Source organism: Rhinatrema bivittatum, unplaced genomic scaffold (assembly GCF_901001135.1).
Source record: "Rhinatrema bivittatum unplaced genomic scaffold, aRhiBiv1.1, whole genome shotgun sequence".
Taxonomy (NCBI): Eukaryota; Metazoa; Chordata; class Amphibia; order Gymnophiona; family Rhinatrematidae; genus Rhinatrema; species Rhinatrema bivittatum.
Genome location: NW_021820889.1, coordinates 52,146 through 75,791, shown reverse-complemented (window position 1 = coordinate 75,791; position 23,646 = coordinate 52,146). Strand labels below are relative to the sequence as shown.

Here is a 23,646-nt window from a genome sequence, read left to right as displayed (position 1 = left end):
GGCCACGGAGGAAACACATACAGCAAAATGCGAGGAGGCCACGGAAGCGCCAGCGCATCCACTCCTTCCGAACCATGCTCCCTTCGACGACTGAAGAAACGTTCCGCCTTGGCGTTGAGCCGGGTGGCCATCAGGTCCACGCACGGTACTCTCCATCGCCAAATGATGAGACACATCGCTTCCGTCGACAACTCCCACTCCCCTGGATCCAGAAGTTGTCGACTGAGAAAATCCGCCTGCACATTGGACGTGCCGGCTATGTGGGTGGCCGTGAGACGCGATAAGTGGTGTTCCGCCCAAGCCATCAACAACTCCGCTTCGGACGCCACCTGGCGAGTTCTGGTGCCGCCTTGTCTGTTTATGTAAGCCACCGTGGTGGCGTTGTCCGATAGAATTCGCACCGCGCGATGCTCCACCAACGGAAGTAGTTGACGTAAGGCCAGACGCACGGCCCTGGTCTCCAGACGATTGATGGACCACCTGGCCAGATGAGAGGACCACTTGCCTTGAACCGCCCGGGACTGACATACAGCTCCCCAACCGGACAGGCTGGTATCCGTCGTCACGACTATCCAAAGAGGGGGCTCCAAATCCACCCCCTGCAAAAGATGGTCTTGGTCCAACCACCAATGGAGACTTGACCGAGCAGGCTCCAGCAATGGAAGCGACATCCCGTAGTCCTCGGACAAGGGATTCCAACGAGATAGAAGAGCTCTCTGTAAGGGCCGCATATGTGCAAAGGCCCAAGGCACCATGTCTATAGTAGAAGCCATATGTCCATTGACTTGTAAATAATCCCAAGCCGTGGGCAGGGGCAATTCCATCAAGTTGCGCACATGAGCCATGAGATTGAGCATCCTCTGATGCGGCAGGAAAACCTTGCCCACCGAGGTATCAAATCGAGCTCCCAGGAACTCCAATTGCTGAGTCGGCTCCAGGTGACTCTTTGCAAAGTTGACTATCCAACCGAAGTTCTGAAATTGATCCACCACTACCCACACCGCCTGCCTGCAAGAATCCTCCGACTTCGCTCTGATGAGCCAATCGTCCAGGTAGGGATGGACCAATATCCCGTGGCAGCATAGGAATGCGGCCACCACCACCAGAACCTTGGTGAACACCCTGGGGGCCGTTGCCAACCCGAAGGGAAGGGCGCAGAACTGAAAATGATCCCCCAGCACAGAGAACCTCAGGAACCGCTGATGGCGTGCTTGGATTCCGATATGGAGATATGCCTCCGTCAGGTCCAAAGAAGCCAAATATTCTCCCTTGTGGACGGCCGCAATAACAGACCTGAGCGTTTCCATGCGAAACTTCGGCACGTGCAACGCTTTGTTGACCTGCTTCAAATCCAGGATCGACCTGAAAGCGCCGTCTTTCTTTGGAACCACAAAGTAAATGGAGTACAGACCCATCCGGCGTTCCGCCGGTGGTACCGGGATCACAGCTCCCAGAGCTCAAAGCCGATCCAACGTCTGAGCGATAACTACCTGCTTCTCTGGAGGCCCACAAGGGGACACCAGAAACATATCTCGGAGCGGACAAGCAAAATACAACGCGTAGCCGTTACCTATAAAGTCTAACACACATTGGTCCGAAGTAATCCGGACCCACTCCTCCCGAAAAAGGGACAACCGACCCCCGATGCGCGGGAGGGAGGAATGGGCCCGCGCGCCTTCATTGGGAAACCTTGTTGGGGGGTAAAACTTTGAGGAGCCCGACCTCTGAGGCCGCCTGCCACGAAAGGAAGGCGTCCAGGACTGAGACCGTGAAGCCTGTTGCTTCTGGGGGAAGGACCCCCCCGTCCCATACGGTACCTACGTTGCCCCCGAAACCGGCCCCTGGAACCACCGAAAGATCGCGGCTGGCGGTACTTGTCCTCAGGCAACTTATAGACCTTGTTTTCCCCCAGGTCCTTGATGAGCTGGTCCAACTCATCCCCAAACAACGACTTCCCCCTGAACGGGAAGGAACCCAGACAGGACTTGGATGAAGCATCCGCTGCCCAACGTCGCAACCATAGCAATCTTCTGGCAGAGACAGCAGCCGACATAGTGCGAGCGGAAGTCCTTAAAAGATCATACAAGGCATCCGCCGTGTAGGCCACCGCCGCCTCCACACAGTTAGCCTGCTCCGTCTCCGCTGGCGGAAGCTCCTGGGCCGTGAGTAGCTGCTGGACCCAGCGGAGGCTGGCCCTCTGCACCATGCTGCTGCAGACCGCCGCACGGAGCCCTAACGCCGCGACCTCAAAGATGCGCTTTAAAATGACCTCCAACTTCCTATCCTGGGGATCTTTGAGCGCTATACCTCCAGTAACGGGAATGGTAGTATGTTTTATCACAGCTGTGACAGCGGAATCAACCTTGGGAATTTTAAGCAGGTCCAAGGACTCCGGCGGTAGGGGATATAACTTATCCATAGCCCTACTAACACGCAGCAAAGCTTCTTGCACATCCCATTCCTTGGATACAAGCTGAAGTAGCTTAGGATGGAAGGGAAAGGTCCGTGGAGGATCCTTAAGCCCTGCCAACGCGACATCCCCCAGGGAAGTATCAGATTCCTGACTGGGTGCTGTAAGCTCCAGCAGAACATGGGAAATAAGATAAGAAAGCTCGTCCTTACCGAAAATGCGGAGAACTTGAGGGTCATCCCCCTCTACGGCCATCTGACCGTCCAAGTCAGCTCCTCCACTGGGGTCAGGAACCTCCGGGGTGGAATCCGGATGCAGGGGCGCGGGCACCCCTGCATCCCCTCGTGGGCAGGGACACTCTTTACCCCCGAGCTCCTGGCCCGGGGCTAACCTGGGCACCTTCACGGGAGGAGGCCCGGAAACCTCTGAATTCGCCTGCGCCTCCAAGTAAGCTTTGTGCATAAGGAGCACAAATTGAGGGGAGAAGGGCTCCGCTCGCTGCAGCGCGGCTCCTGCGGGTCGGGTGGGGTCACCCCCACCCGGCGATGCCTGCGGGCTCAAATTCGGAGGCGAAGGAGGAGGGGAACCCCCCTCCTCCGAAGCAGCTACATCCGACGGCAGTGACTTTAAAATGGCTGCCGCCTCCTTCCCTCCGGGGGGCGGGGCAGAAGAGCACGCGGCAAACCCCCGTTTCTGCCGCGAAGACGAAGAGGAAGAGCTGCGGGCAGCGCTCAGTCCCCGAGAGGGTCCCTCGCCCCCGGGAAGACATCGGGAGCAGAGACCCTCTCGGGAGAGTCACGCCCCCGTTCCTCCACAGGCCATGCAGGCCGAAGAGCGCCTCATGATGACCGGGTCCGCAGACAGCGCGAAAATGCGCGCCAAAACGCTGCCGGGGAAATCACCGCGCTGAGTGGACCAGCCACCCCCTCCGGAGTCCCGGGACTTCAGTAAGGCAGGCCGGGGCTGGAAACAGGGACTCGCTGCCTGCCTCCAACAGGGGGCAGGCAGGCAGCTGTCCTGAAGCACTGCACTCCTTCACTACCAACTCTTATTTATTTATTTATTTATTTATTTATTTAAATTTTTTTTATTTTTTTTAAACTAGCAGCAGTGCAAAAGTAAGCCCCCTTCAGAGGAGAACCTCTGGAACAACAGCAAATGCGGGGGGGGGGGGGGGACCGGCCCACAGGGACTGATTAACACCGGGAACGTATCGGAGGGCTATGCCCTGCCAGCCTGCCTGCAATCCTGTTTTCTCGCCGCTGATAACACGGACGACCAAAGCAAATTACAACCCCGATAACTATAAAATATTAATCTCCCTACTTTAAAAATAAATAAATAAATAATAATTTAAAGGAAGGAACCAATTGATCTAGTCAGGGTTACAACAAGAATAATAGAATCAAACCTGAATAACCAATCTCTGTATTTTTTGGTTTTTTTTTTACAAAAGATCAGGACCGCAGGTTATGCCTCTCAATCTGCTGGAGTCAGAGAAAATACTGAGGGATCGCAGGTGGCACACCAGTATATCTAGGGGGTGCTTTTCAGCTTTTCTCTGACTCCATCTGCTGGAGGGGAGGCATAACCCAGCAGTCTGGACTGATCCTGGTACGTACAGAGAACAGAGAAATAGAAATGACGGCAGAAAAAGACCAAACAGTCCATCCAGTCTGCCCAGCAAGCTATTGGTAGTATCTGCCACGCCATACAAGACATCCCCATACTTATCAGTTTCCCAGACCATCAAGTCAAGTTGTTGGTTGCTGTTTGAGTCCAATTCCCTGTCACCTCTTGCAGTTGAAGCAGAGATCAATGTTGGAGTTGCATCAAAAGTTTCAGGCTTATTGGTTAAGGGAAATAACAGCCATATCAGCAAGTTACCCCCATTCTTATTTCTTTCCCAGACTGTAAAATTCAATGTCCTTGTTGGTTGCTGTCTGAATCTAATTCCCCTATTCCTCTATTCTCCCTGGCATTGAGGCAGACAGCAATGATAGAGTTGCATCAACAATATGATGTCACTATGTCACTGGGGTCGACCAATGGCAGCGGTAGCCCCTGTGACATAGTAAGGGCAAAGGGCCGTCGACGCCATTTTGATTACTGGCAGCCGACGGCTCTTTGCCCTTACTATGTCTCAGGGGCTACCGCTGCCATTGGTCGACCCCAGTGACATAGTGAGAGCAAAGGGCCATCGGCGCCATTTTGACTACTGGCAGCCGACAGCCCAAGTCCAGGAGATCATTCCCGGACCGCTCCTGGACCCCCGCTGGACCACCAGAGACTTTTGGCAGGTCAGGAGGGTGGGGGGGGGGGGGGGTTGAAGTAAATTAATTTTGAAGGTCTTGGGGGGCGTCAGGAGGGTGGGGGGTTTTATTAGATTTTTACTTTTTTATTAAAGATTTGTCTGCGAGCCAGATGCAGCCATCAAAAGAGCCACATCTGGCTCGCGAGCCATTGGTTCCCGACCCCTGTTATATTGCCTAGGTATCTAAAATGTGCACCCGATCGAGAAAGCTGTTACTAAAGATAAGGCCTAGAAAGAGATGCACTGCTGCTAGTGAAACTTTATGAAAGTTGCCACTGGTAAGGTCCAGGAAGAGACGCATCTGCTACTGCAGCAGCTACTGGCAGGGTTCAGGAAAAGACGCTTCTGCTGCTGCAGCAGTCCTTGGTGGGGTTTTGGCTATGTAAAGAGATACTTGCTGTTCCCTGTACGTACCCGGATCAGTCCAGACTGCTGGGTTTTGCCTCCCTTCCAGCAGATGGAGACAGAGAAAAACTTGAAGAGCTCCCCCTCTTAACCTGGTGTGCTGCCTGCATCTCCTCAGTATTTCTCTGTCTCCAGCAGATGGAGGTGGTGCAAAACCTGCAGTCTGCACTTTTGGTTGGGGTGTAGACAGTTCTCCTTTAAAAAAAAAAAAAATAAGGCAAGGTTTTAGAAAGAGCAGCTAAGCAAGCTAATTACCAGGAAAGTTGGAAAAAAAATACCAGATCAAGCAGAGAAGCCTCCCAGGGGGTCGGCAGGTCTCAGTGGGACTATCCCCCCTGATTGTACGCACTTAGGAGCTGGGGTTGGTGATCCCGCGAGGCTCCTTTGACGGTAGTCCAGTCCCTCCCCCCTGCCGCTCGTTTTTGCTTTCAGAGTCCGTTCCGGGGGTAGTAGGGCAAGGTGCTTTCCTGCGGGAGTGTGGGGGTTGCAGGGCACATGTTTCTGTAGGCTGCTGCCGCGGCTCACGTGCCATTTTCTGCTCCTTCGCCTCCCTTTCCCTGGCCCTTCAATGCTGTGACCATCTGGTTGTACGGCCTGCAGGGAGTCCGACTCGTGGCTCTCCTGCTCAGGCCTGTGTATTTGGTGCCTTCCCAGTGGGGAAGGCACCTCGGAGGTGCTGACTTTCTCTTGCAAGAGAAAGGCTAATTTTGAGTAGTCGGGCCGATCCTTTCCCGCTGAGCGCGGGAACAGCAGCCATTTTTTTATACTTTCACCGAGGCACAGGCGAGAGCCTTGGGGGGAGGCGATCTCTCTCCTGTCCCCAGCAGCCCTGAGGAGCGGTCAAGGGAGGGTTGATGCAGCCTAGTAGGTGAACCTACTAGGTCTATGCTGGAAGCTGGCAAACACACCCTGGGCAGAGACTAGACTGGAGCTTCACCTATACCAGCCTTGTTCCCCGCAGGTTGAGCCTTTGGGTTCCAGGGGCCGGCAGGACTTAGGCAAGGGTCCCCCAGGGCGCAGACAGTGAGTCCAGGACAAGGTCAAGGTCTGGACAGACTGCGATGAGCCAACAAGGATTTAGCCGGAGGCTGAGGCTGGCAGCAAGCAGGGCTTAGACAGAATTTGTAACTGAGGTCAGAGGCAGGCGGCAGGCAAGAGGGAGATCCAGGTTTAAGGCAGAGGTCAGTAACAGGTGGCAAAAAAGTGGGAGATCTGGGTCCAAGGCAGAGGTCAGTGCCGAAGAGACTGGAGAAGGACCAGGATGAAGACAAAGCAGGCTAGACTGTGCAAGGCTAGGCAGGACAGGCTGAGCAAGGCAAGCAAGACAAGGCAGGGCAAGGTAGGCTGGAACCAAGGCAAGATCTGGAACCATGGAAGGAGCAATACGCACCTCTACTGAACTGGGAGACCTGTTGCTGAGGCAATCCTGTGGAGCGCGGCTGGGCCTTTTATATTCAGCCGCATGACTTCATCACTGTGTGCCGGGTTTCCCATAGGGAAGCCCAGGGAGTAGCATTCCAATCAGCATCATGGCAGCGTTCCAGCTTCTTCAAAAGTCGTCTTTGTAGGGTGAGTGCTGCCAATCATAGATCGGCTCCATGACCAGCAAATGTTACACCTGTCCTCTAGGAACTTGCCCAAATCTTTTTTAAACCTAACTAGATTACTAGCCCTGACCACATCCTCTGGCAGCAAATTACACAGCCTAATTGTGCATTGACTGAATAAATACGCTGTTAAATCTGAACTCTTACCTGTTCAGCAATTTCTTGCCGTTTCTGTTCCAAGATTTTCTGCTGCTCATTGGTATGATCCACAATATTCTTCCCTCCAACAAGAAGCTTACTTTCCATGGCCTGGGACAGAGAGTATCCAAATAAACTGATTATTTCTAGATTTAGTAACTAGAAACAACATTATTCAAAATGTATCATACCATGAATATTGCCCTAAGGCACAGTCTATAGAAGAGACTAATCATATTCAATGTGTGTAAAATCTGAAATCTTTTAAATAAGTTGGTTACTTGTGCTGCTGGGTAAGTGAAAGTGGTTTGAACACTTGTCCACAGGCATAGCAAAAACTTACTGAGCAGCTAAAATATACACATTTTACTCAGGTTATTAGCTCAGATTCACTAAGGTTTGCAGAACATCCTTGTAACACTCCTTGGCTGCAATGGCTTAACTCCTGAATCACAGGGATCAGGCAGGGAAAAAGCTGCACATTTATGAGGGATACAATAGCATATTCTCTCATCTATGCTGAATTGGGTGGGTCCTTCGAGGAGTATAAGACCAAATGCCAGTTGGATAGGTCTTGATCTAGACAGAAGTGGATAAAAAGACTAAATATCCTAATGCACATTGAAGGGTTACAAATTGACATCTGAAGCCCTCTTCATATCCTTTCATAAACCTCTCATAGAAAACTGCCCTACCTTGACTTTGGCACCCAGCATTTCCATGGCTTCTTTCTCTCTCCTCAGGTCATCCATCTTTTTCTCCTTCTCCTTCAGCAGCCTCATCTTCTCTTCTGCCACCAAGCTATGATCCTCCACAATGGCTTTCTTTTCAGTCTCTAATCTCTCTTGCTGTTCCCTCCAATAGTCTTCTTTATCCTCTACATCATCTTCGCCTTCTTCTCCATCTCCATCTTCATCATCATCTCCTCCCTCCCCACCTAGTCTCCTCCTTCCCCTCCTCCTCTTCTTACCAACTGACCGTTTTTCAAGCTGTGCCTTTAGTCGAGCTATTTCTTCCTGGAATTCTCGCAGCAAGGCATCTTTGGGGTCTTCATTCACTCTTGGTTTGTTCTTGATATTTTTGGCACGGTTGGAGTAACGCAGCGTGGTCAGAGTCTCTTCTACATTGTAGGAGGCAGGGCCTATATTAGCCACCATAACTGTCTTTGCATTGCCCCCAAGAGAATCTTGAAGCAGTCTGGTAAGCTTGGAATCTCGATAAGGAATGTGGGTGCTTTTACCATCTACTAAGGCCGATATAACATTGCCCAGTGCTGAAAGGGAAAGGTTGATCTTAGTAGCTTCCTTCAATCTTTCACCTTGGGCTCCTGTCTTAGCCTGGCGTTCACTGCCTGCAAGATCTACCAGATTCAGTTTTCCCACACGGATGTGATTCTCTCCATCCAGTCCAAGCTCACTGCACTCAATAGTGATCATGAAGATAGCATGAGAGCGTGAGCTGTGCTCATTCATGTTGGTAGCTCCAACAGAGCGGTTCTGATTCCCCACATTCATTACATGTTCTATCTCCTTCACACTCTTTGTAACAAAGGAAGATAAATCCTTTACATATACTCCAGTGTCTGGTCTTTCCTTCAGCTCTAAGCGCTTGGTCTGATCTTTTGACAGGAGGTCTCTGATTTCTTCCTGGTAAATTTCCAGATAGGAAGCCCGAACTAGGTATTGCTGGTTCTGTGACCTTGAGATGTGTGTAAAGATATGTTCAAAAGAATTAGGTATAACACCTCTTTTTTCTGGGTCACTTCGCAGTCCTTCCATTGTGTAGGTTTTACCAGTTCCTGTCTGCCCATATGCAAAGATAGTTCCATTAAAGCCTTGCAGGACAGAGTCCACTAATGGTCTGAAGGTTTCATCATACAGTTCAAACTGCTTAGCATTCCAGTCATAAACAGCATCAAAAGTGAACATCTTGGGCAGCTCAGTGGAGGCTCCCCTTGGATTCCTCACAGATACTTGACCCAACTTCACATCTACATCAACAACTTTCTCATAGCCAGCAGCCATCTCCTTGCCATTCATGGGCCGGCATCGGACTACCACCCTAACAGACTCCGAACTCTTTGACTTGGACATGGTAGTGATGAGGGTCAGTGACTCTCCCACCAGGTGACTCCTATAAAGCCAGCAGTGTTAAAAGCCTAGAAATAAAACGGACAAAAAGGTACATAAGGACAGGTGTCAACATAAGTTATTAAAATTATTTGTGATAGAAATAACATACAACATTATATGTTACAATATATAGTTTGCACTTTAATTCAATGTAATATAGAACATGGAGGTTTGCAAGACCTGGCTCACATACCAAAATCCGGCAAGTGAAAAAGTATGGTTTGGCATACAGTTGTGGAAAGGAATGGTACCTACTCCTCAAAACTAGAAACATTGTTGGGCTGCACTGCCTTGATGCACTACCCTGGTCCACATCCTAGCCTGCATCAGCTACACACACTGCCCTCCAGAAGACTACCTTCTAATTCCAGCAACTTGGATACAGTAGAGTAGCAGTGCACAGGAGATGAATTTCTAATGCTGGTGACTCAGCCTTGCTCAATGCCACCTTTAAAAGTTGATATCAGTCCTGTATAAAGAAAAGGAAGGCAGATTGACTGCCTGACATTTATCCCCACAAGCCTAAGAGAGACTGCTACCAAATCCCTCATAAAAACACAAGAGAAGCCATGCTCAGGCAGACCAATAGTCCATCAAGCCCATTATCCTGTCCAAGACAGCAGCTAATCTGGGTCGCTTGGAAGAATTCAGGAAAATGTATTCCCTACCGCTCACTCCCAGAAGTAAGAAGTAAAGGCTCCAAAGTCTATCTAGCTAATAATTTATGGACCTGTCCTCCAGAAACTTGTCCAAACATTTTAAACTCAGCTATACCATTAGCCCTGCCTGCATTCTCTGACAACAAATTCCAAACCTTAATTGCTCATTGACTGAAAATTTGATTTAAATCTGCTAATTAGTTCCATGCAGTGTATTCTAGTCCTAATGAGGCTGATATTCAAAAGCCATTTAGACGGATAACTGAAAACTTCTGTCTAAATGACTAAATGGCGATATTCATCACTGTATGCAGCTAAATTCTAGCCATGTAACAAATTATGTGGCTAAAATTTAGTTTCATAAGTCAGGAGCATTCCAGGGGCGGGTGGGAGGCATTTCCAGGAGGAGCAGAGCTAGCCGCATAACCTATGTAGCTAACTCTGGTCGGGCACTAGGGCTGCCCTAAAGTTTATCTGGTTAAATCCATGCAGGCTTTTCTCCATTAGGCCATTTGTATCCATACAGCCAATAATTTTAATCTTAATAATTGCTTCCACCATTTTACCCAGCACCAATGTTACTCTTACTAGTCTCAAGTTACTTGGGTTATCCAGGATCGCTTTTGAAAACTGGTGTTATGTTTACTACCCTCCAGTTCTGAAATATAAAGGCAGATTTGAATGATAATTTACAAATTACCAGTAGCAAGTCTGAAATTTCATATCTGAATTCCTTTAGCACTCTGGGATGAATACCATCAGGTCCTCATAATTTGCTACTATTTAGTTTGCTGTAGCATCTCTTCCAAATTCACACTGATTTGATTGAGTTCCTCTGAAACCGTCATAAAGAAGATTTGAGGCATGGGTATCTCTCCAAGCAAAAGCAAAAATTGGTTCTTACCTGCTAATTTTCTTTCCTGGAGTCTTATCAGACCAATCCAGATTGATGGGTTTTTCTTCCCTACAAGAACATGAAAACAGAAAACAAAAGCTTTACTGTACACTTGAGGCTAAATTTTAAAAGCTCTGCGAGCGTGACAGCTGGGCCCTGCATGCACCGCGGGCCGGTCCAGAAGCAAGGTCTGGGCAGGGCATAGATGGCCTGTCCCACTGATGCGTGCGCCGCGATCCCACCGGCCCGCACAACCTGCTGCTGCTCTGGAGATCGGGTAAGATGCAAAACAAAAAAAACTAGGGTAGTTAGCTGGGCTCTGGGGGTCGGGGTTAGTAGGGGAAGAGGAGGCAGGGTAGGGAGGGTGTTTAGGAAGGTACCTCCCAGTCTACTTCTTTATTGCATGTGCGCGCGGGTAGCGGATATTATAACGTGCGCATATGTTACAAAATCAGCGTGTCCACGTGTGCTCGCCATGGATTCCCACACGCGGGTCTTAACATTTACCTTTTGGTACTTAAGCTACTGTCTACTAAAAGAGAACCACCAACCAAATTACAGTATACAGGACTCTAGTCCAATAAATGAGACCTTCATATAATGAGAGAGCCCATAACAGGCTTAATTGTTGCTTACTTCCTTTCTGTAACTCCAAAGTTCTAATCATTGGTCTCCCCTTTTCCAATAAATATTTTTTCATGCATCTAAAAAGAATGAAACAGTACTTCTCACACATAGAGCAGAAAAAGCTGAAAACGATTCAAACATCCATATGCCGCAAATTAAACAATCCTCAAAGGAGGCCTGGCACTGTTTGATTTGCAGCATATAGATGTTTTGCTCCCCTAACACAGCAAACCTGAGAAACTTTTGATGATCTCTCTCAATAGGGAAATGCAGTTAGGACTCTGATAGATCTGATGACACTAGAAACTCTCCTTTTCCAACTGCTGCAATGACAGACCGGGAATTTCCATACAAAAGTGAAAGATCACAATCCTGTATTTATTTTCTTGAGATCCAGAATTGGCTGAAACGTTCTCTCCTTTTTGGGAATAACAAAATAGTTGGAATATCTAATGTCCCAGACTCTTTCCCCTTCCAGAACAAGGAGCACCACATTTAAAAGGAGAAGATGATTCAGGATGGACCTCACTACCTCCCTTTTTGGACACAAAACGCATGGAAACATCATGAAAGCTTCGAGAACAAGGGAAGCAAAATCTATCTAAGGCATAGCTACCCTTATTGAAAAAATCCACTAATTTGTCGTTACCTTGGTTCACTCTTTGTAAAAATGGGACAACCAACTCCCTATGCACGCAACTGACCTAAGTGAGCTTTCATTGAGAACCTTAAGAATATTTAGAATTTTATATTCTTTTTGGCACTTCAAAGTGTACATCAAAGTGGATTATATTCAGGCACAAAAACTGGTGGACTCTCAAGAATTTCTCTGGCTTCCATGAAAGAACTGTGACTTGGCCAAATACTGACATAGTGACGAGTTCTTTCAGGGACAATAACGCCTGGCTTCCAAAACTTCTGCCTGCTAGGAAAGGATTTACACTTCCTCTTAGGTTTATCCTCCGGCAACTTATGAGCCTTAGACTCACCTAAATGCTTAAACAACTTCTCCAAATCCTCCCCAAAAAGCAATTTGTAATGAAGGTGGAAGGGAGTAAAAGAAAATTAGGTTCTTACCTTTGATAATTTTCATTCCTGTAGTACCACGGATCAGTCCAGACTCCTGGGTTTGGCCCCCCCTCTAGCAGATGGAGACAGAAGTTTACAAACAAAAACTCCGCCTATATCTAGGATGGTGCCACCTACAGTCCGGCAGTATTACTTAATGTCAGAGCAGGAAAATCACAAATCAAACTGGCTAACGAACCTTCTAACCAGGACCAACATCACCAGTCCAACAGAATCCTCATTACCGGTTCTCAACGCCCAACTGGGAAAACGAACCCGAGATACCGATAACAGACAGAAAAGGAGCAAAATATCAAACAGACAGCAGCACGTACACTATGGCCTCTCCCGATAGTAGCACTTATCCGGGTGGGACTCTGGACTGATCCGTGGTACTACAGGAACGAAAATTATCAAAGGTAAGAACCTAATTTTCTTTTCCCTGTACGTACCCGGATCAGTCCAGACTCCTGGGATGGGATCCGGAGAGGCCCGCTCTAAGCACACCTTCTCCAAAACCTCCCGCACCGGGAGCCTTGACATCCAAACGGTAGTGTCGGGAAAAAGTATGCAAAGATTTCCACGTGACCGCCCTGCAAATCTCTCCCGCCGAGATATGTTGACATTCCGCCCAAGAAGTGGCCTGAGAGCGAGTAGAATGGACACGCAGCCCCAAGGGCAGGGACCGACCCTGCAACATATACGCCGAATTGATGGCCTCTTTCAACCATCGCGCAATGGTAGTCTTGGACGCCGCATTGCCACTTCGAGGACCACTCCAGAGCACGAACAGATGATCGGAAACCAGAAACGCATTAGTTGCCTCCAGATAACGTAACAGGACGCGCCGAACATCCAATTTACGGAGGTCCTTAGCCAAAGGATCCGAATCATCGAGTTGCAAGAACGACGGTAACTCAACCGACTGGTTGACATGGAAAGAAGAAACCACCTTGGGTAAGAAGGATGGAACCATACGCAAGGATACCCCTGACTCCGATATCCTCAAAAAGGGCTCCCTGCACGACAAAGCTTGAAGCTCGGAAATCTGACGCGCCGAAACAATGGCCCCTAAGAACACTACCTTCAGTGTCAAATCCTTCAAGGTGGTTTTGCGAATAGGCTCGAATGGAGCGTCACACAAGGCCCGAAGAACAAGATTTATTTATTTATTTATTTAGAATTTTTATATACCGACATTCTCGATAAACATATCGAATCAGGTCGGTTTCCATAGAACAAAACAGTCGCTGATAAGGCGTTACATAGAACATGAGAACGTAAATATAAAACAGGCGTTATATAGAACGTGAGAACGTAGATATAAAACACAGTTTCTGAACATAAGCACGTGGCTATTAGGTAAATATCAATAATAAGTTAAAGCAACTCAAACAAAGTTTCTGAGCATGTCAAACAAAGTTTCTGAACATAAGAACATAGGAACGTGACAGAACAGATTTTAAATGTCGCAAATATAATTGTCTACAGGGTAATGAACTAGTTGAGTGTATCAGTTAATAGTACAAAATTGGGTGATATCAGTTAATAGTACAAAATTGGGTGATATGATCAGAGCATGACACTAGCTGACATGGTAGAGCATCGCCAGTGGTGCCTTTGGTGACAGTCCGTATGGGGGGTGATTAGTTCATGAGGTTTGTGTTGTTCTAACTTGCCAGTTGACCAGTGTCTGAGTGTTGCTTCAGTTCCGGGAAGGCTTGCCGGAAGAGCCATGTTTTTAAGTTTTTCTTAAAGGTTTGATGGCATGTTTCTAGTCTGCTGTGGAGAGTGCTCGTTTTCTTAATAGGGATTTGTTTGGGGGGGCATAAAGAGATCCTTTGTAATTGTATCTGATGGGTCTTTGTGATGTGTGGGGGCGGAGTTGCGTGTTTAGATTCAAATTCCAGGACGGACAAGGCTGACGAATCGGAGGCCGCAGATGTTTCGCCCCTCGCAGGAAACGCGCTACATCAGGATGAGCCGCCACTGGTTTCCCCTAAATCAAACCACATAAGGAACCCAGCGCCGCCACCTGAACCCGCAAGGAACTACATGAAAGACCCTTAGACAAACCGTCCTGCAGGAACAGAAGGATATCCGGCACGGTCGCTTGCGTAGGAACCACGTCCCGGTCCAGACACCATGATTCAAACAACTTCCAGACCCTAACATAAGATAAGGAAGTAGACGTCTTCCGGGAGCGTAATAGAGTAGCGACCACCGGTTCCGTGTAGCCCTTAGATCTCAGCCTTTGCCTCTCAAAAGCCAGGCCACTAGACAAAAGCGATCGACCTGGTCGAAACACACGGGTCCTTGGCGCAGAAGGTCCGGAACATACGGGAAATGGAGAGGCTCCTCTACCGCCAGGTTCAGGAGATCTGCGAACCACGGGCGCCGTGGCCACTCGGGCGCCACCAGAACAACGTCCGCCGAGTGTGCCTCGATCCGCCGCAACACCTTTCCTATGAGTGGCCACGGAGGAAACACATAGAGTAGTACATCCGTCGGCCAAGGAAGAGCCAGAGCATCTACTCCCTCTGCTGCCGTCTCCCGCCTTCGAGCAAAAAACCGAGGCGCTTTCGCATTGCGGAAGGTTGCCATCAAATCGATCGCAGGTGGCCCAACCGAGCACAAATGAGCTGGAAGGCATCCTCCGCTAGCTCCCACTCGCCTGGATCCAGCCAATTTCGGCTCAAGAAATCGGCCTGAACATTGTCTACCCCGGCTATGTGGTAGGCTGCGAAACAACTGAGATGATGCTCCACCCAGGCGAACATGAGACGAGCTTCGGACGCTACAGCCTGACTCTTGGTTCCCCCTTGTCGGTTGATGTACGCCACCGTGGTCGCGTTGTCGGACAACACTCTGACTGCCCTGCACCGAATGAGTGGTAGGAACTCCAGAAGAGCCAGCTGAACCGCTCTGGTTTCCAGACGATTTATGGACCACGACGCCTCCTGAGGTGACCATTGCCCCTGTATTGAACGCCGTAAGCACACCGCTCCCCAGCCGAGCAGACTGGCATCCGTGGTAATGACCGTCCAAGACGGGATCTCTAAAGGAACCCCATGACTCAAGTTGGCCGGATACAACCACCAATCCAAGCTGTCCCTAGCTGCCAGAGTCAGGGACAGATGAAATTCTTCCGAGACTGGGTTCCATCGGGAGAGCAACGCTGACTGTAAGGGCCACATATGAGCGAACGCCCAAGGTACCAATTCCAGTGTTGACGTCATGGATCCTAACACCTGCAAATAGTTCCAGACAATGGGCACCTGCTTGGATAACAATCTGCGAACGCGCGCTTGCAATGTGAACATTCGGTCTTGTGTAAGGGAAACCGTTCCCTGACGCGTGTCGAACAACGCTCCCAAAAACTCCAGGGACTGCGACGGCGTCAACTGACTCTTGGAGACATTGACTATCCAACCGAGCTTGTCCAACAATTGGAGAACCCGCTGGATCGCTGCTCGGCAGAGTGTCTCCGACTTGGCACGGATTATCCAATCGTCCAAATAAGGGTGCACCAACAGACCTTCCCTCCGGAGGTGCGCTGCCAATACCACCATAATCTTCGTGAACATTCGAGGCGCTGTGGCCAGACCGAACGGGAGCGCCTGGAATTGAAAATGCTGCCCCAGCACTGCAAACTGAAGGAACTGTTCATGCTCTGCCCGAATGCCGATGTGGAGATACGCCTCCGTGAGGTCCAGGGAGGCCAGAAACTCCCCCGGACGCACGGACATGATCACCGACCGTAAAGTTTCCATTCGAAACAGAGGAACCCGAAGACATTTGTTGACCCCCTTCAGGTCCAGGATGGGCCGAAACGTTCCTTCCTTCTTTGGTACTACGAAGTAAATTGAATACCGGCCCCTGCGAAGTTCGTTGACCGGAACGGGAACGATCGCGCCGAGCTCCCTGAGACGATCTAGTGTGGCCCGTATCGCCCGTCGCTTCACTGAGAACCCGCAAGGGGATACCAGAAAAAACGGAAACGGCCGGTATAAAAAATCTAACTCGTAACCGTGTCTTATCACATCTAGGACCCACTGGTCCGACGTGATCCTGGTCCATTCCTCGTAAAAATGGCCGAGACGCCCCCCAATTCTGGGAACGGAGGAATGAACCGGCCGCCCATCATTGTGCAGGTTTGCCCCTCTGCACAGGCTGACCGGCACCCGAACGACCGAAACGGCGCCCGCGAAAGGACTGCGAATAAGATTGTTGATGCTGTGCACTGTGACGAAAAGAAGAAACGGATCCCTGGGAGCCTTGAGGCCGGCGACTACCGCGAAAACGTGACCTGGAAGGGCCAGCCCCCAAGACCGCAGCCTGTCCTCCGGTAAACGGTGAACCTTATTCTCCCCCAGGGATTCAATCAAATCTTCCAATTCTTTACCAAACAACAGTCTCCCCTTGAAGGGCAAGGAACCTAGCCGTACTTTAGAAGTCACGTCCGCCGACCAATGTCGTAACCACAACAGCTTCCGCGCGGCCACCGCCGAAACCATCGTCCTGGCCGAAGTGCGAAGAAGATCATAGAAGGCATCCGCACTATAAGCGATCACCGCCTCCAAGCGACTCGCTTGACGTGCTTCTTCCGGCGACAGAGACTCATTGGCCAAGAGCTGCTGTGCCCAGCGGAGACCTGCCCAAAGGGAAAAATTACTACAAATCGCCGCACGAATTCCCAATGCGGAGACTTTGAAGTTCTTTTTCAGCTGCACCTCCAGCTTCCTGTCTTGCAAATCCTTAAGAGCAGTACCTCCGGTGACCGGAATGATGGTTTTCTTTGTGACCGCCGCTACTGCCGAGTCTATCTTCGGTATGCGCAGCATGTCCAGGGCGTCCTCCGGTAAGGGATAGAGTTTATCCATCACCTTCACCACCTTCAGCCCCAAATCCGGAGTGTCCCATTCCTTAAACAGCAAATCCAAGGCAGAAAAATGCAAAGGGAAGGCTGAAGGAGGCCCCTGGAGACCCAAAATGACCGGATCCGTTACTCCGAGCCGGGACTCCTCCTGCGGCACCTGGATCCCTAATTCCCCCAGAATTTCTGGGATAAGAGGTCCCAGCTCCTCCTTCCGAAACAAACGGATCACCTTCGGGTCATCCCCCTTGATAGCATGGGCCCCTCGGGAACCCGAAGCCCCTTAGTCTCTGTCCCCATCAACCCCCCTCGGGGGCTGGGACGGAAGCTCTGTATCTCCGGACGGGTCCTCCGGCTCATCCGTGTCCGTGGTCGATTCCAGCTCCCCCCTGGGAACCGAGGACCGGAGTGGTCGAGCCCAACTCTGGCCCTCCGACCCCGGACCTGGCTTGGACCTTTTCTCCGCCCGAGGCCCTGAATCCAGAGTGGAGGTCTCCCAAACCCTCTTCTTGGCCCGTCAACGGGCCTTGAAGGCCTTATGCATAAGCAGAACAAACGCGGCCCCAAAGGACGAGTCCGAGGCCTCTTCTTCCTTCCCCTCAGAGGGATATGGAGAGAAAGCCCCCATGGCAGAAGCGCGACTGTCCCACTTGGGGGACACCCCCCCCCCCGCGGGGATAACATCGGCGGAGGGTCGTCCTCCCCCTCACACGCCAGCAATGCGCCTGCCGCAGCTTCCCTCGGACCTAAAATGGCCACTGTTCCCGCCGAAAATGCCGGCGAAGAAAACAAAATGGCGCCCGGACCCGGCGTCCCCGAAGCCGGCTCCGCACTAATCACTGGCCTGCCGACCTCGGGACCAGCGCGTACCTGCCTGCTGCCCCGGGACCCTGCCGGCGTCGCGGACCCCCCCTTCCCGCCGGAAACGCATGATGAACACAGGCTGTCCCTTGACAGCCGCGTGGCCGCAGGCCTGACATGCAGCTCTCCGCGGCATTGCAGCCCTGACGAGGAAATAAGGGTAGGCACAGTACAAAAAATAAAAGATCTCCCCGGCGACGGCAGTCCTCTACCTCCCCCCTCACAGGAACAGGACAAGAGAGACGAGGCACAGACAGCAGAAGAAAAAAAAACAGGCAGTACTTTTTTTTTTTTTTTTTTTAAACACACAGACACAGTTACCGGTAAATCAGGTCCGGGTCCAGCTGGGGGGAGGGAACCGGGCACCCCGATGTCACCCCCAGCCCTGATAGACGCTGGCAGTGGAGCTCCCCCACGTAACAGCGGCCTCAACCAGAGGGGATGGTCCCCTCAGGACCTCACTATCCTCTGGGAGGCAGGCTCGGTGACCAGCAGGCAAGCCTCTGTGGTCCGAACCCCAATCCGTCAGCTTCCTACTCTCAGCACAGACTGTAGGTTTGGCACCCTCTCCACCTGCTAGGAGACAGACGAATACTGCCCGACTGTAGGTGGCACCAGCCTAGATATAGGCGGAGTTTTTGTTTGTAAACTTCTGTCTCCATCTGCTAGAGGGGGGGCCAAATCCAGGAGTCTGGACTGATCCGGGTACGTACAGGGAAAGATGATTTAAAAAGGGGACTGGAGAAAAGATCATGATTTTAGGGGAAGAGATGATTGTGCAAAGAGGATGAGAGATTATGACTGTGCTGGGGGGGGGGGGGGGGGGGGTAGAAGAAAAGATGAGAACTGCACTGGGGCTAGAGGGAGAAGAGAAGATTGCACCGAGAAAAAGTATGGGGAGCAACGATGACTGTGCCACAGGGGTAGAGTACAGATAAATGCGCCATCGGGGGGAGGGGGCTGCTGAGATGGATCCACAAGTGTCCGGCAATCGACATGCAGTGTCAATGCTTCCCAGGAATCGAGGCAGGCGGTGAGAAGGCAAAGTCCAGAAGTCGTACCGGTGTCAAGGCAGGCGGTGAGCAAGCGAAGTTCAGAAGTCACAGAAACATAGAAACATAGAAATGACGGCAGAAAAAGACCAATCGGCCCATCCAGTCTGCCCAGCAAGCTTCACACTTATTTTCCCATACTTAGCTGTTTCACCAACCACCAAGTTCAGGCCCTTGGTGGTAACTGTTTGATTCAAATTTCCTGCCATTGATGCAGAGAGTAATGTTGGAGTTGCATCAAAGGTGAGCATAAGGCTTAATGGTCATGGGTAGTAACTGCAGCATCAAGCAAGTTACCCCGATGCTTGTTTACCCAGACTGCACAGATCAGTGCCTTGTTGGATGTTGTCTGAATGTAAATCCTCTTTTCCACATTTCCCCCTGCCGTTTAAGCAGAGAGCAACACTGGATATGCATTCAAAGCACTGTATCAGGCTTAATTGGTTTAGAGTAGTAACTGCCGTAATAAGCAAGCTACCCCCACGCTTATTTGTTTACCCACAAGGGAGGGGTTATTGTAACCCATAATTAAAATCATCCCTTCTACCTGAAGACTGGAAGGTGGCCAATTTAACCCCAATATTTAAAAAGGGCTCCAGGGGTGATCCAGGAAACTATAGATCGGTGAAACTGACTTCAGTGCAGGGAAAAAACATGGGAACTGTTATAAAGAATAAAATCATAAAACATTCAGATAGACATGGGTTGATGGGACACAGCCAGCATGGATTTATCCAAGGGAAGTCGTGCCTCACAAATCTCCTACTTTTCTCTGAAGGAGTGAACATATGGACAAAGGTGATCCGGTAGATGTGTTTGGAATTTCAGACGGAATTCGACAAAGTCCCTCATGAGAGGCTTCTAAGAAAACTAAAAAGTCATGGGACAGGAGACAATTTCCTTTTCTGATTTGAAAACTGGTTAAAAGACAGGAAACAGTAGGATTAAATGGTCTGTTTTCACAGAGGAAAAAGGTAAACAGCGGAGTATCTCAGGAATCTGTTGTCGGATTGATGCTTTTTAATATATTTATAAATGATCTAGAAAGAGGTACAAGTGAGGTGATCAAATCTGCAGATGACACAAAATTGTTCAGAGTAGTTAAATCTCAAGCAGATTGTGATAAATTGCAGGAGGACCTTGTGAGACTGGAAAATTGGGCATCGAAATGGCAGATGAAATTTAATGTGGATAAGTGCAAGGTGATGCATATAGGGAAAAATAACCCCTTGTTGTAGTTACACAATGTTAGTTTCCATCTTAGGAGCTACCACCCAGGAAAGAGATCTGGGCATTACAGTGGATAATAAATTGAAATCGATGGCTCAGTGTGCTGCAGCAGTCAAAAAAACAAATAGAATGTTAGGAATTATTAGGAAGGGAATGGATAATAGAACGGAAAATGTCATAATGCCTCTGTATCGCTCCATGGTGAGACCGCACCTTGAATACTGTGTTCAATTCTGGTCGCCGCATCTAAAAAAAGATATAGTTGCACTGGAGAAAGTGCAGAGAAGGGCTACCAAAATGATAAGGGGAATGGAACAGCTCCCCTATGAGGAAAGACTAAAGAGGTTCGGGCTGTTCAGGTTGGAGAAGAGATGGCTGAGGAGGGATATGATACAGGTCTACAAAATCATGAAAGGACTTTAATAGGTTAATGTAAATCAGTTATTTACTCTCTGATAATAGGACTAGGGGGCACTCCATGAAGTTAGCAAGTAGTTCATTTAAAACAAATTGGAGAAAATTCTCTCTCACTCAACTCATAGTTAGGCTCTGGAATTCATTGCCAGAGGATGTGGTTACAGCATTTAGTTTAACTGGGTTTAAAAAAGGTTTTGATAAGTTCCTAGAGGAGAAGTCCATTAACTGCTATTAATCAATAAGGAATAATAGCTTGGGATCTATTTAATGTTTCTATACTTGCAATGTACTTGTGACTTGGACTGGCCACTGTTGGATGCTGGATGCTGCGTTTGATGGACTTTTGGATTGACCCAGGATGGCATATCCTGGGTCAATCCAAAAGATGATAGATGTAAAAGACCCTCCCACCTTGTACAAACTTGTCCGTAATCACATACATGTATAAGACTCTCACAGTTGTACATGCCATTCTCTTAGATGTTTAAGATCTCTACCTGCACAAAGTTGACCGTAGTGCCTCTCGCCAAGTGCACACACTACGATGTTATAGTTCTTAATCCCTCCGGTGGCCCTTCTTCACCACCGGTCCTTCCTCCCTGCCTTGCCTTCCTCCTGCACTTCTCTCCTCCTCCTCCTTCCAGTTGCTCCCCTCTCCCCCTACCCTGGTTTTATGTAATTTCCGTCTTTCTGTTACATTGTAAACCGGCATGATGTACCCACGAATGTCGGTATATTTTTAAAAAGTTTATAAATAAATAAATATCTTAATTTCTTATGTTATGTTGTTATGTAAAGGTCCTTAGTGCAGTCGCAATGTGAAAGGGAAGGGTTTGAACTGGAAGTGCTTGCCCAGTACACAGAAGCATAGAATCTTCTGGTGAGATTCCCTTATCGGGATGTGAAATTATGCTTGAGCTAAGTCTGAAGAGGAGAGAAACTGCCCTTTCCTTACTGCTGCTATGTCTGAGTGCAGAGTTTCCATGTGGAAATGCAAGACCCTGAGGCATTTGTTGACCTCTCTGAGCGAAAGGAGCCATCCTTCTTGGATACTTATAATATTGTTATATTGTTATATTGTTATACTGTATCTCCCAATTGAGTTCTATGTAAACCGGCATGATGTGTTTCACGAATGTCGGTAAATAAAAGTTAATAAATAAATAAATAAATAAATAAATAAATAAATACCACAAAATAGAATATATTCCCGTGCCCAACTCCTGGGGTGGCATGGGTATAGTGCCTGTAGCCCTTGTAGCTTGGCTAAAGTAGCCTCTATTGCTACCACTTTATCTGAGGAAGAGCAGGAGGAGACCATAAACATCTTGACTAATTTGGGTGCATACCCTGTGCGGATTACTTTGAGTACCCAACGGACTGAAAGAATGTGGTTCCACTCAGATTAGAACCCCTGGGCCAAAAACTCAGGGTACCCCCTGAGCACAATTGGATTGGACGGCTAGAGCCTGCCCCAGTTGGGAGATCAGTTTTAGGATGCTAGGCTTCCCGAAAGGACTGAGCCCTGGACTTTCTTGCCCACTGGTAGCTGGAGCCAACAAACCTGTGCTTCTGGTAATCCCTGAAGCACTGGTGCCTCAGATTCCTGGAGCTGTGCTTTGGCCTGTCCTCTCTGAGGCCTTGGAGCTTTGTCTCCCCCAGGCTCTTTACTAGTTTGTCTAGTTCCTCCCTAAGGAGCAATCCCTCTTTAAGGGGCAATTAGCCGAGGCAGGCCTTCGAGACTTCATCTGTGGCCCAATTCCAGAGCCACAGTAACCTTCTTATGGCAACTTCAGAGCCAAGGCCCAGGAAGCCATCCTGAGGAGGTTGTAGAGGGCATCTGCTAGGAAGGCTACCTTGGACTCAATTCTGAGTCTTCCGAGACTGGCAATTGTTGGACCCAATGCATCACTGCTTGAGCCACGTAGCCCCTGCATATGGAGGCTTGGTAAGGCCCAAGCATTAGTAGTGAAGGATTGCCTTAACAGGCTTTCTATCCTGTTGGTCTTTCAGAGCTGACCCCCCTTCCACCGGAATGTTGTTCTTATGAGTAACAGCTGATACCAGAGCATTAACCTTGGGGAACCTAAGGAAAGAGCAGGGGATAGACCTTACCAAGGGCCTTTGTTCCTTTCAATGAGCCTTGAGGGGATTCCCACTCAGCCATGACCATATCGTTTAAGGCTGGATATAGGGGGAAAGTTTTCTGAGGCTTTCTCCTCCCCAGGAGAATTGGGCCCCTTCTGGGTAGTCCTCTTTCCTGGGATTTGTAATCTCAAGGGCTGCCAGTGTATTTGTAATTAACGGTGGCAGTTCCTTTCTACAGAATAGACGCACTACTGCTGCATCCACTTCCTCATCCGAAGACCACTCGTGTTCCTCTGAGGAATATGAATCTAGTCTGGGGAAGCTTCCATTGGAATCCAAGTTCCTAGAGGAACACCCTGGGCTTGCAGAAAGTCTAGGCCTCCTCTGAGGAGGTTCCTGTCCCACAGCCCTTGAGGGGCCCAGGGGCCCTTGATTGTTCTGCATGACCTGGGAAGACTGATGCATTAGTAGGACAAAGTCTGTTGATAAGACACTTGAGGGACCCACTGCAGGGTGCCCAATCCCAAGATCCCTGTTTGCTCTCCAAAGAAGCAAACTTGAGTGTTCTCAGTCACCAGGGATACCACTTAGCTGAAGGGTATTTACCTCATCCAATGTCCCATCCTCCTTACTATAGAGAGTTCGCTGCCTGGCTACTCCACTGGAGGGGGGGGGGGGGAGAGGGCCGAGTTCCTCCATAGGCGGATGGGAATCGCAGAGGGAACCTGCCACCATAGGAAATCTTAGTCCCGCAGGCAGGGCATCTCCTCTCCCTTGGCATGCCACTCTAAGTTTAGGCTTGCCGGCATGGCTAAACAAAAAAAAACAAACAGGGACGCTGAAGTTCTGACATGTGTGTGGCCTAGC

The 23,646-nt window shown here is 49.5% G+C and overlaps 2 protein-coding genes across 2 annotated transcripts in view; one reads left to right on the top strand and one right to left on the bottom strand.

Moving 5' to 3' along the window:
• The window catches only part of LOC115082263 (kinesin-like protein KIF3B), a 38,705-nt gene that overhangs the window by 5,153 nt on the left and 9,906 nt on the right, over positions 1 to 23,646 (bottom strand). The window contains exons 2-4 of the mRNA XM_029586509.1: positions 10,570 to 10,629; positions 7,570 to 9,032; positions 6,884 to 6,985 (exon numbers count right to left, since the gene is read on the bottom strand). Of these exons, the coding sequence (XP_029442369.1) occupies positions 6,884 to 6,985; positions 7,570 to 8,967 (1,500 nt within the window). The 5' untranslated portion in view covers positions 8,968 to 9,032; positions 10,570 to 10,629. The remainder of the gene's footprint in view (positions 1 to 6,883; positions 6,986 to 7,569; positions 9,033 to 10,569; positions 10,630 to 23,646) is intronic.
• Positions 16,347 to 23,646, top strand: part of LOC115082262 (GDP-fucose protein O-fucosyltransferase 1-like) — a 52,850-nt gene continuing 45,550 nt past the window's right edge. Inside the window, exon 1 of the mRNA XM_029586508.1 lies at positions 16,347 to 16,559. Within this exon, the coding sequence (XP_029442368.1) occupies positions 16,347 to 16,559 (213 nt within the window). The remainder of the gene's footprint in view (positions 16,560 to 23,646) is intronic.